The sequence below is a fragment of the Primulina huaijiensis genome, chromosome 11 (assembly GCF_012295235.1).
Source record: "Primulina huaijiensis isolate GDHJ02 chromosome 11, ASM1229523v2, whole genome shotgun sequence".
Lineage (NCBI taxonomy): Eukaryota > Viridiplantae > Streptophyta > Magnoliopsida > Lamiales > Gesneriaceae > Primulina > Primulina huaijiensis.
Window position 1 is genome coordinate 589,938 of NC_133316.1, and position 15,496 is coordinate 605,433.

General features: G+C 34.6%; 1 protein-coding gene and 1 pseudogene across 2 annotated transcripts; one reads left to right on the plus strand and one right to left on the minus strand.

Moving 5' to 3' along the window:
• Nucleotides 1–872: 872 nt before the first annotated feature.
• Nucleotides 873–3,924, minus strand: LOC140987745 (probable disease resistance protein At1g58390). 2 transcript variants are annotated; one of them, XM_073456395.1, is made up of 2 exons: nt 2,848–3,924; nt 873–2,606 (listed from the first exon to the last, which is right to left on the minus strand). In XM_073456395.1, the coding sequence occupies exons 1-2, from the start codon at nt 3,863–3,865 to the stop codon at nt 949–951; spliced, it is 2,676 nt and encodes an 891-aa protein (XP_073312496.1). In that variant the 5' UTR covers nt 3,866–3,924; the 3' UTR covers nt 873–948. The 2 variants fall into 2 exon arrangements, with proteins under 2 accessions (XP_073312496.1, XP_073312495.1); XM_073456394.1 differs by having other exon boundaries at nt 881–2,627; nt 2,848–3,923.
• Nucleotides 3,925–10,104: 6,180 nt separating this feature from the next.
• On the plus strand, nt 10,105–11,095 carry LOC140988799 (protein kinase PVPK-1-like; annotated as a pseudogene).
• Nucleotides 11,096–15,496: the final 4,401 nt, after the last annotated feature.

Below are 15,496 nucleotides of genomic sequence, written 5' to 3' on the forward strand. Positions count from 1 at the left end.
TTTTTATTAGATAGATTTCATTTTCTTTTCATATCAATTTATTGAGTCGTGTCTAGCATATAACAAATTTCAGGTTCTCTCGAAATTAAATCATTTGAAAAGTATTTCTTGAATTTTTATTTTAAACATAAATCATTATATCCAAATTCAATCAATTATGTGTAGTTGTATCAAGCATTCGAATTAACAATTAATCCTCTAAAATGTAGTCATTTAAAATTGTAGAATTTTTTGAATTCACCTCCGATCCCTATACTGCAAAAGATATTTGAAATAACTTATAAACTCTGATATCTTATGAGTTATTTTAGGAGTTTAAAAGATATGATGTCTTATTTTAAAAATAATTTTTAAAATATTTGGATATTGGAATTATAAAATATTTTCTATATTATAATTACCAAACTATGGCTCGTTTTACTTTTTCTTCCCCTTCACCCGTTGTATGGGTGAATGGGAATTTCCCTTATTGGTTGGTTCAATTTGTAAAGGATGATTAGATGCAATAATATTACAAGTTTCCCCTAAAAAAAAAAAAAAGATAATTTGGTCCGTTGATTCCAAGATGAATTTCTACACCGTTGCACAATTTTTTCGGCAATCACATTTTTTGTTGCTTCCAAGATGAATTTCTACACTGTTGCAAGGTATTTGATCTCAAGGAATATTCATCCTTTAAAAGTTCTATTGATATAAAATATCAAATATGTTAAAATAAATAAATAAAACATATATTAATTTTCAGTATTTGACGGATAAAGTGTAGAATGGGTACAAAGATATTAATTATTATGTCATTATATATTAAAAGAATATATTAATTATTATGTCATTGTATATTAAAAGGTCTATAGCGCCCTTTTGTTTGGAATAACACAAATCCAAAATGTTTTGTATACAAGATAAAAACATGAGGGTAACTAGGTAAATTTCAGCAGAAAAATGACCTTACTGATAGTACAAATTAAGGAATGGTATATGACTGATTTTGGGGTAATCTTCTCCTCCTGGTCTCAACCGCAGCATGAAATTAGAGGGCATGAGTCCAATGACCAGCTTTGTGATGGAAGCCATGGAAATTATTCCTTTTGGAATCATCTCCAATTTTGGACAATCACCGATCCCGAGAACCGAAAGATTTGGCATTGCCTCTTCTTCCACTCTCCATCCCACTAAATTCCTCAATCTCCGAAGTACAAGAATCTTGAGCTGAGGAAATCCTTTACTCCCACAAACCATTTCTGTGCCAACAAATGCGTCATTGCCTAACCAAAGACTTTGTAGCGTGGGAAGATGTTGTAGTGTTTCCATCGGATCTTCCACAATTTCACTACAAGAAAGCGACAAGGAAACAAGATTCTGGAGTAACTGAGGGTCCCAAGCCGACAATCTCCTCAATTTCCCTTTAATTGACAAATAATTGAGTGGGCAATGCATTAACGAATCAATGACACGTGAACCTTGTTCGGAACTCAAATCATCCCTCACATTAATTTCTAATCTTGCCTCCCGAAGCTGATCCTTGAGTTTAGTGAAGTGATCAACAACCACGGAAAGGCTTTCTAAATCATGAACAACCGCATCAAAACGTTGGAGGTTGGTTAATTTGAGGAGATGGTTGGTATCAAAGACCTTACTACTGAACCCAATAAATGTCTCGAATTTCGTTAAGCCATCGAGTCTCAGTCTCCCACCATCAATTGTCGTTGGGAGATACAGAAAGAGATGCCTCAGTCGTCCCATATTATCAATCGAACTTGGTAATGTAATCGAACTTGCCGCTCGTAGATCCAATGATTGTAAGCATGGTAGTTTGCACACAAATTCTGGCAACTCCACGACCATGCTACCTCTTATACTCAGATGCTTGAGCATCACTAGTTTTCTTACGGCACGAGGTAACTTTTCATCCTCAAATATGCAGTTCTCCAATACCAAGACTTTGAGAGATCTGAGCAATGCGTTGCTGAGTAGATTTTTCCAAATGTTAGTAATATCATGATGATCAGGTCTCGATCTGTATAGCAATAGAAGAGATCGTAAGTTTGCATTTTTAAACTGTGCATCGTCATCGTCCAAATTGATAGCCAATCTTCGAATTTTTCTTTGAGAATCCTCAAAAAACTTTTCTTCTTTTCCCTTTGACAGACATAGATCTCTCACCAAATCATGAAGACGGCATGATTTAAATCCCCGAGTACTCATTTTCACCTGAACCATGCATTTGCTTGCTAGCTCATTTAAATAACGTTCAGCAACATCCCAAAGAGTTTCATTTCGCCCTTTATCGTCTGATGAAATCAATCCTTCTGCCATCCATATCAAATACACATCTTCCACCTCAATATCATCGTCCTCTCGAAAACATCCTAAATACAGAAAACATAATTTTAGGTAGTAAGGCAATACGTTGTAACTCAAGTTTAGCACCTGTTCTACCCTTTTATCATTGGCATCAACACCTTTCCCGTGCTTCAGGTGCGAATCCATATTCTTGAGGACCTTATTCCAGTCCCCTGGATTTTGTTGTCCTCGCAAAATTCCACCAATAGCGGATACTGCTAGGGGTAGACACCCACATTTGCGTACCAATTCCCTTCCTATAGCTTCAAACTGTTTCGAGTTGGCTACAAAATATTGTCAAAAATTGAAGGGTGAGCCGTGTAAAGAAAAGAAAAATTCTCGCGCTACAAAATATAGTCAAAATCTCAATATTTAAGGACGCAATTAGTTTCCCAATGTGATTCTTGACTAAACAAAAGAAAAATATATATAAGAAAGATCTATTTTGTTGGACTTGGATTTTGGTTATTATAAGTATCGATCAACCCACAGAATAAAACTAACCTTCAGATTGATGGATGGGAAGAGCTATCTTTTGAAGCAGATCCCAACTTTCATCCTCCGTCAATAAATCTAGTTTGTGGACAAATCCTGCGTCTGCAACCCTTTGGTTTCGAGTGGTGAGTAAAATTTTGGATTTCGATTCTTCAATCGGAAATGCTTTCTTTAAGATATTCCAATGATCGATTTTCCATATATCATCAAGAACCACCAGACATTTCTTCTCTTTCTGTATATGATATAGTTCTCTCCCCAATTCACCTTCCTCCATTCTCGTTATTCGTTCATTGTTTTCTCCTGGAAGAAGTTGCCTCAATATTTCCTGGAAAATAGCTTTTGCTTGAAGTTTCTGCGTAATGCAAACCCATGCACGAGCTTCAAAACAGAATAGTACATCCTTGTGTTGGTAAATTTTCCTGGCAAGAGTGGTCTTCCCCAAACCACCCATCCCACATATAGAAATCACTCGAGATGATCTATCATCCATATTTTTCATATGCAACACAAGACGATCTATGTCTTTCTTCATCCCAACGAAGTGCTCTTCAATCTCATGACCGTATGTCTGCCTTTGCAATCGTTGATCGTCATTGCATTCGAAACTTGACGTATTACGTATAGACTCCAGGTCTTTGGTGAGTTCAGCCATGCGAGACATAATACCTCCGGTCTCCTTCCCTATCTCGTGAAGAGCCAAACACTCACCCAATATGCAAGTGAATCTTTTGAGCCTTTTTTTCAAATTCTTGGCTCCTCTTTTTGATGCAACTTCAACAGCATATTTTTCAAGAACATCCTCAGCGCTTGTTGCCAGATTTATAAGTTCTGAAACCCGACCACGCACGATGGCAGAGTCGTATCTGTCCGGCCACTTGTCGGCATCCTTCAAGAAATCGCGCATCCTTTGAAGATCCCTACCAAGATCCATAACCTGACCTTCGACACCTGAAAAGAACTTCACCTCTTCGATCAATAGATCACGCAGCGTTTCCAAAGCCATTGTTGCAGCAGCGTCAACCATCCTTTAGTCGAGAGTTTTTGGAAGAAGATAGTATATCACGTGGTATTTTTGAAAGAAAGAAAAAATTTAGTATTTAACCTTCTTTTGGCTCTGAATTATTATTTTATAAATGAGCAAATGACCTTGTCCATTTTTGACTGTGCATTTTTTGCAATTGAGAAGGATAAGAATCAAACAAAAAGTCGAAGAATCTTAACATACATATAAATATATGAATTTTCTAATATACCTTTGTTCATTTAATTTAGCAAATTAAATCAATAGTTTTTTTATGGGTTCTTTTGTAATTTAATGTATATCTTAAATGCCTTTGAATATTAATGTGAATTTTCTAATATACCCTTGTTCATTTAATTTAGCAAATTAAATCAATAGTTTTTTATGGGTTCTTTTGTAATTTATTGTCTATCTTAAATGCCTTTGAATATTAATGCATATTGAATTTATCAATTTACCCATTATTTTTCTTTGTTGCTACTAAAATTTGTTACTAAAATGAGTGTATTTTTTTATGATTGCTAATGAATATTTAATATTTATATCTTATCTTATCTTTTATTTTACATATAAATACGTCAATTTTATAATAAGTTGATTTTAAAATATGAACTAAGAAGCATCATATATGTTATAGATATTGAAATATGTTAAAGATTATTTCTAAGAATATTTTTTTAACGTAAAATTATTATGTGATTGCATTTTTTCAATATTTTTCTGAAATTATTTTTTAATTGTGATTTTGCTACTTGTACCTCTCATTGCGGAGGTAGAAAACCTTGTACCATGTATGGATATATAACTCGCTTTACATTACATACATAAAAAACAATTTTTTCTCTTTTCTACGTATTAATTAATTTATCATTATATATGATGAATTTATATATATAAAAACTATTTTTCACATTTCAAAATAACAAAATTGTTATTTAATATTACTCACTTATTAAATTTACTAAGTTATATTAACCAATTCATGGTGCATTATTACTATGATTGTAATTTAATGGAACATAGGTGAGGGCATAGGGTGGTCATCCTAATAATTAATATTTGTGTTTAAATTATTATTAATAATTAAAATTACTGTGTTCGATGAAATTATTTGATCAGTGAGAATAAATTTGATTTAGAGAAATGATTTCTAGAATATAAAATAACATCCATATCATATTTGTTAGGTGCAATAATTGTTTATGCAAGGTAGAACAATCGAAATGTGACGTTTGAGTTGTTTTACGATTTTAAAATATTTTAGTTAACGTTACATTGTTACCCCGGTTATAACTTTTGGTAAAGCGACATATTTTTTGTAGCTTAATTGTTTTTTGTAATATTCGACAGTACTCAAAAGATTGTTTTTCTATATATTACTTTTTAATGATTATATATATTTTGTGTGTGATATAAATATATTCTAAATTAGTTTTAGAATTATGTGAATATATGCACATTTTTTTTTATATTTTTATGATGTTATGACTTAAATTTTTTAAAAACATTTAGTAACATTTGAAATATTAATATTTGTATCTAAAAATTACGATGTGTCCCATTAGTTTTTTTTAAAGGAAAAAATACCGTTATATTTTGGACTTTTTCGATTATGAATTATTTTGAATTTTTTTTGCCTCCTTAATAAAATATATATCTACATCCCTTATCTCGAGAGAGTTTTTTTTTAATATATTATCTGCTTTTGAATTTTCTTGTATTTTCTCATAATTTTTATTTCAAGTAATTATATCAATAATTTTAAAATTAATATATACATCATATCTATTTTAATCACTCCATTTTTTTCCAATTGTTTTTAGACCCAAATCGTGAACGACTCAAATAAACAAAACAGGAAGATCATAGTAAAAAACACACAAGCATTAAAGAGAATAATCAAAATCAAATCTGACGATGAAAAGAAACATAAAAATTAAATATGATGTTATGATTGCTGAATTTAATCGAAGAAAAATAAGCTGTGAAATAATATATGTTATTGAATAATTTGTGAAAAATTATGTTTCTACGTTCATTTGCAAATTTAGAATCAATATTCATAACGTACTTAAGTTCGTTATCCACGTGCAACGCACGTGTTTTGCTACTAGTGTAAATATATATATATATGTATGATGAGTGACTTATTTGTATTTTATTATTATAAGATTAAAATGCGTTTTTTAATAAAAAAAACTAGCTGTATATCTTATAAAATATCAAATTATTTTACAAAATTATGACTACTTCCCATGTGATAGTTACAAAATAATTAACCAATTGACCTTTCAGAAATTAAAATAAAATTAAAATAGTCAGTAAATTACTAATAAAATGCAACACATGATCCGAAAGAATCTTTTCCATAAAATACACTAAAAAAGCTAGCTGGCTCCTGTTTTTTATTTGACGCTACAACCTGTTAAGCATAGTCAACTAAATGTCAACAACTCATTATGAATATCATTACACTGTATATCGTATAAAATATCGTGACATACTTATATTTTTCATTATGCTAATAACAAAACACATGTGTTACACGTGGGTAATGAATTTGAGTAATCTACGAATATTGGTCGTAAATTTGTAAATTATTAATGAAGAAACATAATTTTTTCACATATTGTTCAATAACAAATGTTATTTCACAGTTTATCTATTATTTCAAAAAACCATGGTTTAATATCTATCATTTTATTTATTTATTTATTTTTTGAAATCTCACTTGGTTTATCAACATCTTTCAACATCATTGACAACATATTATCTTAGTAGTTCTAATTTCAAATGAAACTTGTGATGTTTATTGTTTGGTTATCTAAAGTTCTCTTTATGTTTAGACATATATTTTCCCTGTAAATTAACTAAACTCATACTTGAATAAGTTTTCAGCTTTATCTGTAACGTCCTAGATTCGACGACTGTCCTCACTGTACCGAGACGAGTCTTTCCAATGTGCTTATGTCCTTACTCACACGCACCCTAGGAAACTTCTCAGGAGGTCACCAATCCCACAATTGTCCTAAGTCAAGCACGTTTAACTTTGGAGTTCTTATGTGATGAGCTACCGAAAAGAAGATGCACCTTCTTGATATGAGTAGTACCAATCAAATATTTTAAACCCTCCTCAACTGCACAGTCTCATACCTGAACAGTTTCGGAATCCCTCTCCTTCCGGTGTAAGATCGGTTCATTCATGTTCCCTCCTCCTAGAAACCTGTCAGGAGCCGCTCATTGTCCGTACAACCTCGTGGACCGGCGATCACCTCCCGCCCTCTTCGACCTCGGGCCTCACATTATCTTTTAACACATACAAACAATTTACAATAATAAAAAAATTTCAGTCCAATATTATGCTCACACAACTCTAATTTATTTCATAACATATTTATATTCCATTCAAAAAACATGTTATTTCCATATTTTATTCTTTCACAAGACAAATGACAAACACTACAACCTCAAAATTGGTTTACATTGCATTATATTTTAGGTTATGCATCACTCTAAATCAAATAATAGTAATTTAAGTTTTTCCTAGAAAAAGATGTTGGACAATCATGTCTTAAAATAATAACAATTTGAATGAATAAATAATAAATCATCATAAACGAAACAGACAAATCAATTATTTAAAATATAATAATAGAAGTCCACCTTCTTATGTCTAAATACAAATAATAAAAGGTGAGAAAGATGAACATATAATCAAATCTAAAATGTAAATTAACTTTTTTTACTTGTATAATTTTTATTTTTAAAAAATGACATTCATTTCGACGTCATAGTCCAATTATTCATAGATACAATTTTGATTTACAATCATGTTTGAAAACAAAATTAGAGGAAAAAAAGAAGGAATGAAGAAAATTAAGAATCAAGAATTAATTTTATTTTTATTTTTTTAAATACATCACATTTTCTCAACATTTTTTTATTGAATCAATGATATTAAAAAATCTATCAATTAGCAACTCAATATTTCATTCAATGGTTTAATTGCTTATTAATAATATAGGACTAGCCACCGAGGCACACGCGTTGCGTGTGTCATGAATATATGAGGCTAATATATTAAATATTCATTATATTACAACACCATGCATGACACTAAAATATTTTGTACTTGATCCATGAAAAGCAAGGGATTCCAAAGCTTAAACATTTTGTACTTGACACCAAAACATGATATAGGTGTTGATTATAAAAATAATATTATTTTGAAGCAGTAATATCATCTCATGTGAAATAATGATAAACTTCAATGTAAAGAAGTAAACAATTAGTCAAAAGATTGTCCAAAAAATATGAGAATATCATCAAACAAAAATTTATTGAATTTAAAAACCTAAAATTTGTCGTCTTCATTCAGCTAATAAATAGAACAAAAAACAATTAAAATTGTAGTTATCTTTAAGCATTTTATGCATAAGCTAAACCCATTCTGGTCTAGCGTTATAAGAAAATATTCATTTTATCGAATCATATCATAGTACAACATAAACATGTAAAATAAATAGAACAATCTATTAAAGCGTGCTATAAAAAATTGATATGACAGAACAAAATGTAAACTATTGCAAGTATTTCGCTAAATACATGGTAAATAAAGTAGAAATTGACAAACTCCTTTTATTTGACAAAAAAACCGAAATATTGTAAGTAGATCACTTGACCAAAATGAAGAATACAAAGATGAAGTAGAAATGGAAGAAGTCAAATCCATTCTTCGAATTTCGTAATTTGATCGACGTCGAGCAAGGTGAGATTGTCGTCGTTGTTGGGTCATAGAATATATTCTTTCACGTTCGTTATGCGTTAGCATTTGTCGTCTTTCCATGATGTAAGAGTTGGAGTTAGAATTTGTCATGTCCTGCATAGAATCATAGACCAATAGTTAATATACTTGTGAAAATGATAAAATAATAATGGAATACATTTCAGGAAAATTTGAACGAATTTTTTGTTCATGTACATACATGGCATTGTCGTAAACTATTTGAAGCTATATTTTGTCTATATATCGTCGTTTTTGTCTAAAAAGGAAAGATAAAAAAAATTATATATATTAATACTATTGTGTTATGTTGATTGATCATGAATTTGATTGTTAAAATATAAATTTTTTATATTTTTTTTAGAATTATCTATAATAAAGTATCAAAATGTTTACTTGAAATTTTGAAAGAAAAAAATATCATACCTGCGGAGGCCTTTGTTGTTGATTTGCGACGTCATTTTGGATAGAAGACATATTATTGACATTGATGTTTGGTCTATGTTCTCCTGAACTCGTGGATTCCATTTTTAAATGTTTAGATAGCTGCAAGAGAAATATAAATAAAAATTTAAAATTTGTTATTTGAGATGTAGTGTTTGATCACTGTTTATCTTACTCTTACAATAAAATGGTCAAAACTCAGATATTGTAAATAAAAGTTTAAAATTTGTTAGTTTCAGAATGAGGTAATATGACAACGCATGACAGAATAAAAAGTGTATTTTGAAACAACAGAATGATCATTATGAAGTTCAATAAGTTTAAATTTCCATGAGCATAAAAAATTCCAAGTACGTTTATACAAAACCGCAAAACTCGATTATCTTGTTTGAAGAACAAATCAACATGAGGTGACATAAAAACATTGCATCCAATTCCAAACCAAAATTTTCTATTAACAAAACATTGATACACTGAATATGATTAAAAAGTTATGGAAAAATGTAAATAACCTAATAAGCCCTACATAAAGATCTCAACTTTGCATCACTGTCAGAGTATAAATGAGAAATGAGTTTTTTTAAAAACTAAAGGTTGTTATCAACACAGCCAAAGACAAAAAATAAATAAAATAAGATCCTTTTGATACACTGAATATTATGAAAGAGATATGAAAAATTGCTAGTTATGAAAAACTGTATATGTTAACCTAAGAAGCCATACCTAAAGGTCTCAACTTTGCATCAATGTCGGAGTATAAATGAGAAATGAGTACAAACTTTAGATCACCCTGTTCAATTTGCTTATTGCAATTGCATATATTATCACCAATAATATGCTTATTGCACTTGCATGTACCAAAAAACCCAAGGTTTGATGATGTTCAATTCAAGAATTTAAATACCAGAATGGAACTAATTGGAATATGAATACTTCAATATCAATAAACAAATATGCACTGGAATGATGGTAAGAGAAATTTGATCCAAGTGAATTAAAATAATAATACCATTGATATTATCTTGTGATACATCTAGAGTATTTGCACATGCTTGGGATCATTTACAGAGATCTTAAACCAGAAAACGTTTTAGTAAGGGAAGATGGACACATAATGTTGTCAGATTTCGACCTCTCCTTGAGATGTGCCGTGAGCCCAACCTTAGTCAAATCTCGGTTCCCAACACAGAATCCAATAATGTAGGCTACTGTGTCCAGCCTTCTTGCATCGAACCATCGTGTGTGATCCAGCCAGCTTGTATCCAACCAACGTGTTTTGGACCACGTTTCCTTAAAAATCCAAAAAAAGAAAAGAAATCCAAACCAAAAAAAGAAATACATAACCATGTCACCCCTCTTCCTGAACTTATAGCCTAACTCACAAATGCTCGGTCCATGTCCTTTGTAAGCACGCACGAATACTTGGCACCCGAAATAATAAAAGGCGATGGCCACGGCAGTGCAGTGGATTGGTGAACATTTGGGGTCTTTCTTTATGAGCTTTGTTCGGGAGAACTCCTTTTAAGGGTGCTGGAAATAGAGCTACTTTGTTTAATGTTGTTGGACAGTCCTTAAGGTTTCCCGAAACGCCTACCGTTAGCTTTGCTGCAAGAGATTTGATCAGAGGCTTGCTTGTGAAAGAGCCACAGCATCGCCTTGCGTATAGACGTGGGGCAACCGAAATTAAACAACACCCGTTTTTTCAGAGTGTGAATTGGGCTCTTGTACGCTGTGCCACTCCGCCAGATGTGCCACAGCCGTTCTTGGTGCCGGATGCAGGAACACCCATATCAACAAAGGAACCGCTAAAAAACCATACAAATTATGTCCCTTGATATGTATATAAAATCCAGACAACATTTCCATCTCAATTAAACGTGTAAATGTTTAGGGAGAGAAAATATAAAAAAAAATAAATAGACGATAATCGCGAATCAAACCCTTGTAAATCTTCACAGACATTACTCGACCAGTCGCCACTATTTCTCCATCCTACAATCACCAATCATTCATGTAAAACCCGGGATTTTGTACAATCGGGATCATATCAGATTAATATCATATGAATAATTTGATTATGCGAGGATGGTGTATCTTGGATATTAATATTTGAATCATTCAGAATATAAGATATTATTTGGAGTAAATTTATCTCAATCTAAGAATTTATTAAGGAATTTCGAAAATAGACAGATAAATGTCTAAGAGTTGAGTTGATATTGGAATACCGGGATAAAGATCAGGCAAGAGATAATAAAATCCCTGGAATTCGAAATTAACAGTACATATTTTATAATTTTCGAAAATTAGAGGATGGAAGATTTATATTTCAAACCATATCATAGATATATCATGATTCTGGATTAAGATTTGATTCATAATTCAAACACACTTAAACTCTTGATCACGATAGCAGCCAACCCCTATAAATAAGAGAGCCACCTGACTCAAAAATCACACCTAAAATTACACCAAAATTTCGAAAGTCTCCCCTAGTCTCCTTAGGATTTTCGAGCACAGCGAAGCGCTGCCGCCGTCTAGCCGCCGAAGAGGAATTTTCGAAAATTCATGTGCAAGCAATCCTAATTATTCAAGTAATTTTGCATCAAGAATTTAAGGTAAGTGGGCTGTTTTAGAATTTAAATTTCGGTTTTACGCATGTAAAATTTTCGGGTTTTTGTGTTAAAAATTCGGTCAAGCACCGTCGTCTTGTCTATGCGTTTTTACGAAATTGGTACGTTTATGTTTGGCACTGTGAGGATTCCCTGAAAATGGGTGGAATTCCAACATATGGCCCTTAACAGTGGGATATAACTGTTTTACGGCCTCGCCCCCTTAGAGGATCAAAACTTAGGGACTGATATCAGTAAACCATAGAAGGTGGAAAAATCGCAGTGTTATGAATATGATGTTACGATTATGAAAAGCATGCTATGTTATGATTCGAAATTGTTATAAAATATTATGTGGTATTCAAATTCCCCCACTTGCTGAGTATTTCCCAAAATACTCACCCCCTTACAATCTTCCCCAGATAAATCAGAAGAACAGGTGGAAGAAGAAGAATCTGACCAATTTTGGGGCTGGTGATTTGTTTAATTTTTTCGAGAATTTCTAGAATAGGAATTTAAATTTTGAATTTTAGTACCTTTAAATTTTATGTAAGACGTTTCCGCAAATTTATTTTATTTCAATTGTAAAGACATTGGTTTTTGAGAAATTATGAATAATAAACTGGTTTTCGGTTTATACTATGCTATGAGGCTGGTCGTTTCAATTGTGTGATTGTTAAACGACGCCGGTGTCAAATCCCGAGTTTCGGGGCGTGACATTTAAGTGGTATCAGAGCCGCCAGGTTCATAATCCGAGTGGGAAAAATCGAGTTTCAAAAAAAAAAAAATTCGAAAAAAAAAAATTCGGAAAACAGCGCCTACGCGCGCGCCGCATTCTTCGCCGATTGCGGCCGCTTCCGGTAACGTTTCTTCAATCAGCGACCATTTCCAGAACCGCCTCGACGAGAAGAACAAAAGCCCTCAACCAATTTCAGATTTCGCGTTCAGGTGCAACCGGAATTTCGGATCTACGGATTTTTCGTACGAACCCTAACGCCGAACGGTATTTCGTCCAATTACCCTATCAATCCTACTCCGATTTTCAATTCCTTTTACCCAAACAATCTATGATCCATGGGTAACTTTTTCCAAGAATCAATTTCGAGTTCGAATCAACCAATCGGAAACGCCCAATTTCGAGTGAGTCAACCGATTTCTCGCGAGTTCCGGCCAAATTAGGTAGTTTTCCGACCGATTCTGGCCGTACCACCACCGGTTCCGTGATCCGGACCCCGTCGCCGACACACACCGCTGCTCCGACCATACTTCGGCGAGTCAACTTGGCCGAGTCAACGAGTCAACCCGCCAACATTATCCTTCTATTTTCGGAAATTTTCGAAAATATTTCGATACCCTGCTCTATTAGTTCTTGAAATTTTATTTTGTCCTATTTATGATATTCTGAGCATTTTCTTTCTTTATTGTTCCAGGAAATGGCTCGTATGCCTGTCACCGCTCGTAAGAAAGTAACCCCGATTACTCATAGGGAGTCAATTCCGTTGGACGATCACCGATCTCGCACGCACACTCAGGCTGTTATACTTTCGAACGAATTGGCCCTAAGGAACCATGAGAAGACTATCAGAAGGCTGAGAGCTAATAATTTCGAGAGGAGGCAACAAGTGGAAAACTTAACTACCAAACTGGAGGCAGCAGAGAAAAGAATTGACGAGGTCTTCCAAATGTTCGAGCTCACTAAGGAGCATAATTCCAAGCTTCGAGACTCGTTAGGCACAGCATTGGGTCAAGCCAAGCGGGCTAGGGAAGAAATGGAGAGGCGCACCGTGGAGCTAACTGAAGCACGACTTAAGGGTAAGGAGAGAATTGAAGAGTCCTGGAATGTGATCATGCAATTATCCGAGAATAACCAAAGGCTATCCAAGGAGGTAGACGAAAGGAAAGCAAAGGAGAAGGAGCTCATCCAGAAGGATAAAGCAAACTGTGCGCATGCAAGGAATGAGTTGAATAACGCGATAGGAAAAATTCTGACCCACAGGGAAGAGATTGCTGAGTTGGAATCGGAGAATCAGAGCCTTCAGATGCAGCTTGCAGAGTTCTTAGACCCAGAAATGCCTGAGGATCCCGAGGAGGAAGAAGCCCCACCTGACATAGCCGAGGGAAATGGAGAGATATCAGATTAGAGCATCTTAGTGAACCGTTTTTAGTAGTTTATTTCCATTGTCGCTACGTTTTTATCCAGTACATTTATTTCATTAGATTGGTCAAGTACTTTTATTTCATTCAGATTGGTCGTGTTCATTTATTTTCCTGCTTGAGAAATCAATAAAATATTTTATTTGTTCCATTGATTTCAATTTACTTCTATGCAATCTATTGCATAAATCCTACTCGTACAAATTCTTAGAACTTGCGATTTTAGGAAATGGCCGGCAGACACCCGAGGCAGAACCGCAACCCGCGTTACGCTAATGCTAACCGTGAAGGCGGACAGGAGAACGAGCAAGGGAACGGACCCCCGCCTGCAGTCAACTAAAGCCGAGCTGATCTTATGGCCATAGCCACCATTGTGGCAACCACGCTGCAAGGGTTGGGAAACCAGAACGCCAATCAGCCACCACCATCTCCACCACCAAATGGAGTCAAGTTCCATTATGAATCACTCCGCAAGAACAGGTGTCCGACATTCAGAGGGGACGCTGATCCCGAAGTTGGCCAGAGTTGGCTAAAGAGCGTCGAGACTCAGTTGAGGTTATTGGAAGTTCCAGAGGCACTCAAAGTTGATGTGATCGTGCCTTTCCTGGAAGACAGAGCAGCTAAATGGTGGGAAGAAGTCTCGCCAGCCATGACCGCCACAGGACCAGTCACATGGCAGAACTTCCGAGAAACTTTTCTGAAACAGTACTATCCGGCGGAAGTCAGACTGCAGAAGCTGAGTGAATTTGAAAATCTCATTCAAGCCCCAGATATGTCAGTGGTAGAGTACACTTCCCAATTCAATGCCCTCGGATCTTATGCTCCAGCAATCATGGCGGATGAAGTTCTGAAATTGCACCACTGTAAGAAGTGGTTGAACAGCAGGATCCAATCAGCTCTAGCAGTCTACCAGCCTGCGAATTTTTCAGACCTGATGGGCGCAGCGATCCGAGCTGAAACAGACATCCAGCGCAGGGAGAAGGAATATAAGAACAAAAGGCCCATGAATAGTCAGTCCTCACGCAGCGAGCAGACTTTCAAGAAGCCTAACTAGTCCGGTGAACCATCTAAAGGGCCTTCGCCTACCTCAAGCTACCAGGATATTAAGCCTTGCCCAACTTGTCACTTATGACACCTGGGAGAATGCCGAAGAAACAGTGGAGTATGCTTCGGATGTGGGAAAGCGGGACACCGAATTGTCGAATGTCCTACTGCCGCCAACCAAGCAGCCGGGCCCAACAAGGGAACAGAGCCAAATACAGGAGCTAACCCCAACAAGCCAAAAGAAGGCAAGCCTAATGTCAGGGTCTTTGCTATGACTCAAGAAGAGGCCGACGACGCCAATGAAGTCGTTTCAGGTACCATCCTAATTCAAAAAGTGCCTGCTTATGCATTATTTGATTGTGGTGCTACGCATTCCTTGGTATCTAAGATATTTGCTAAGAAACTAAGACTTAAGCCGAATCACTAGCTAAACCTTTCGAATAACCACACCGAAAGAGAAGCCACGTGGGAGCTAGAAGAAAGGATGAGAAACCAATACCCGTACCTCTTCATAGACCAAGTCAACCCAAGTTTCGAGGGCGAAACTTCCCATAAGGAGGGAGGGATGTAAAACCCAGGATTTTGTACAATCGGGAT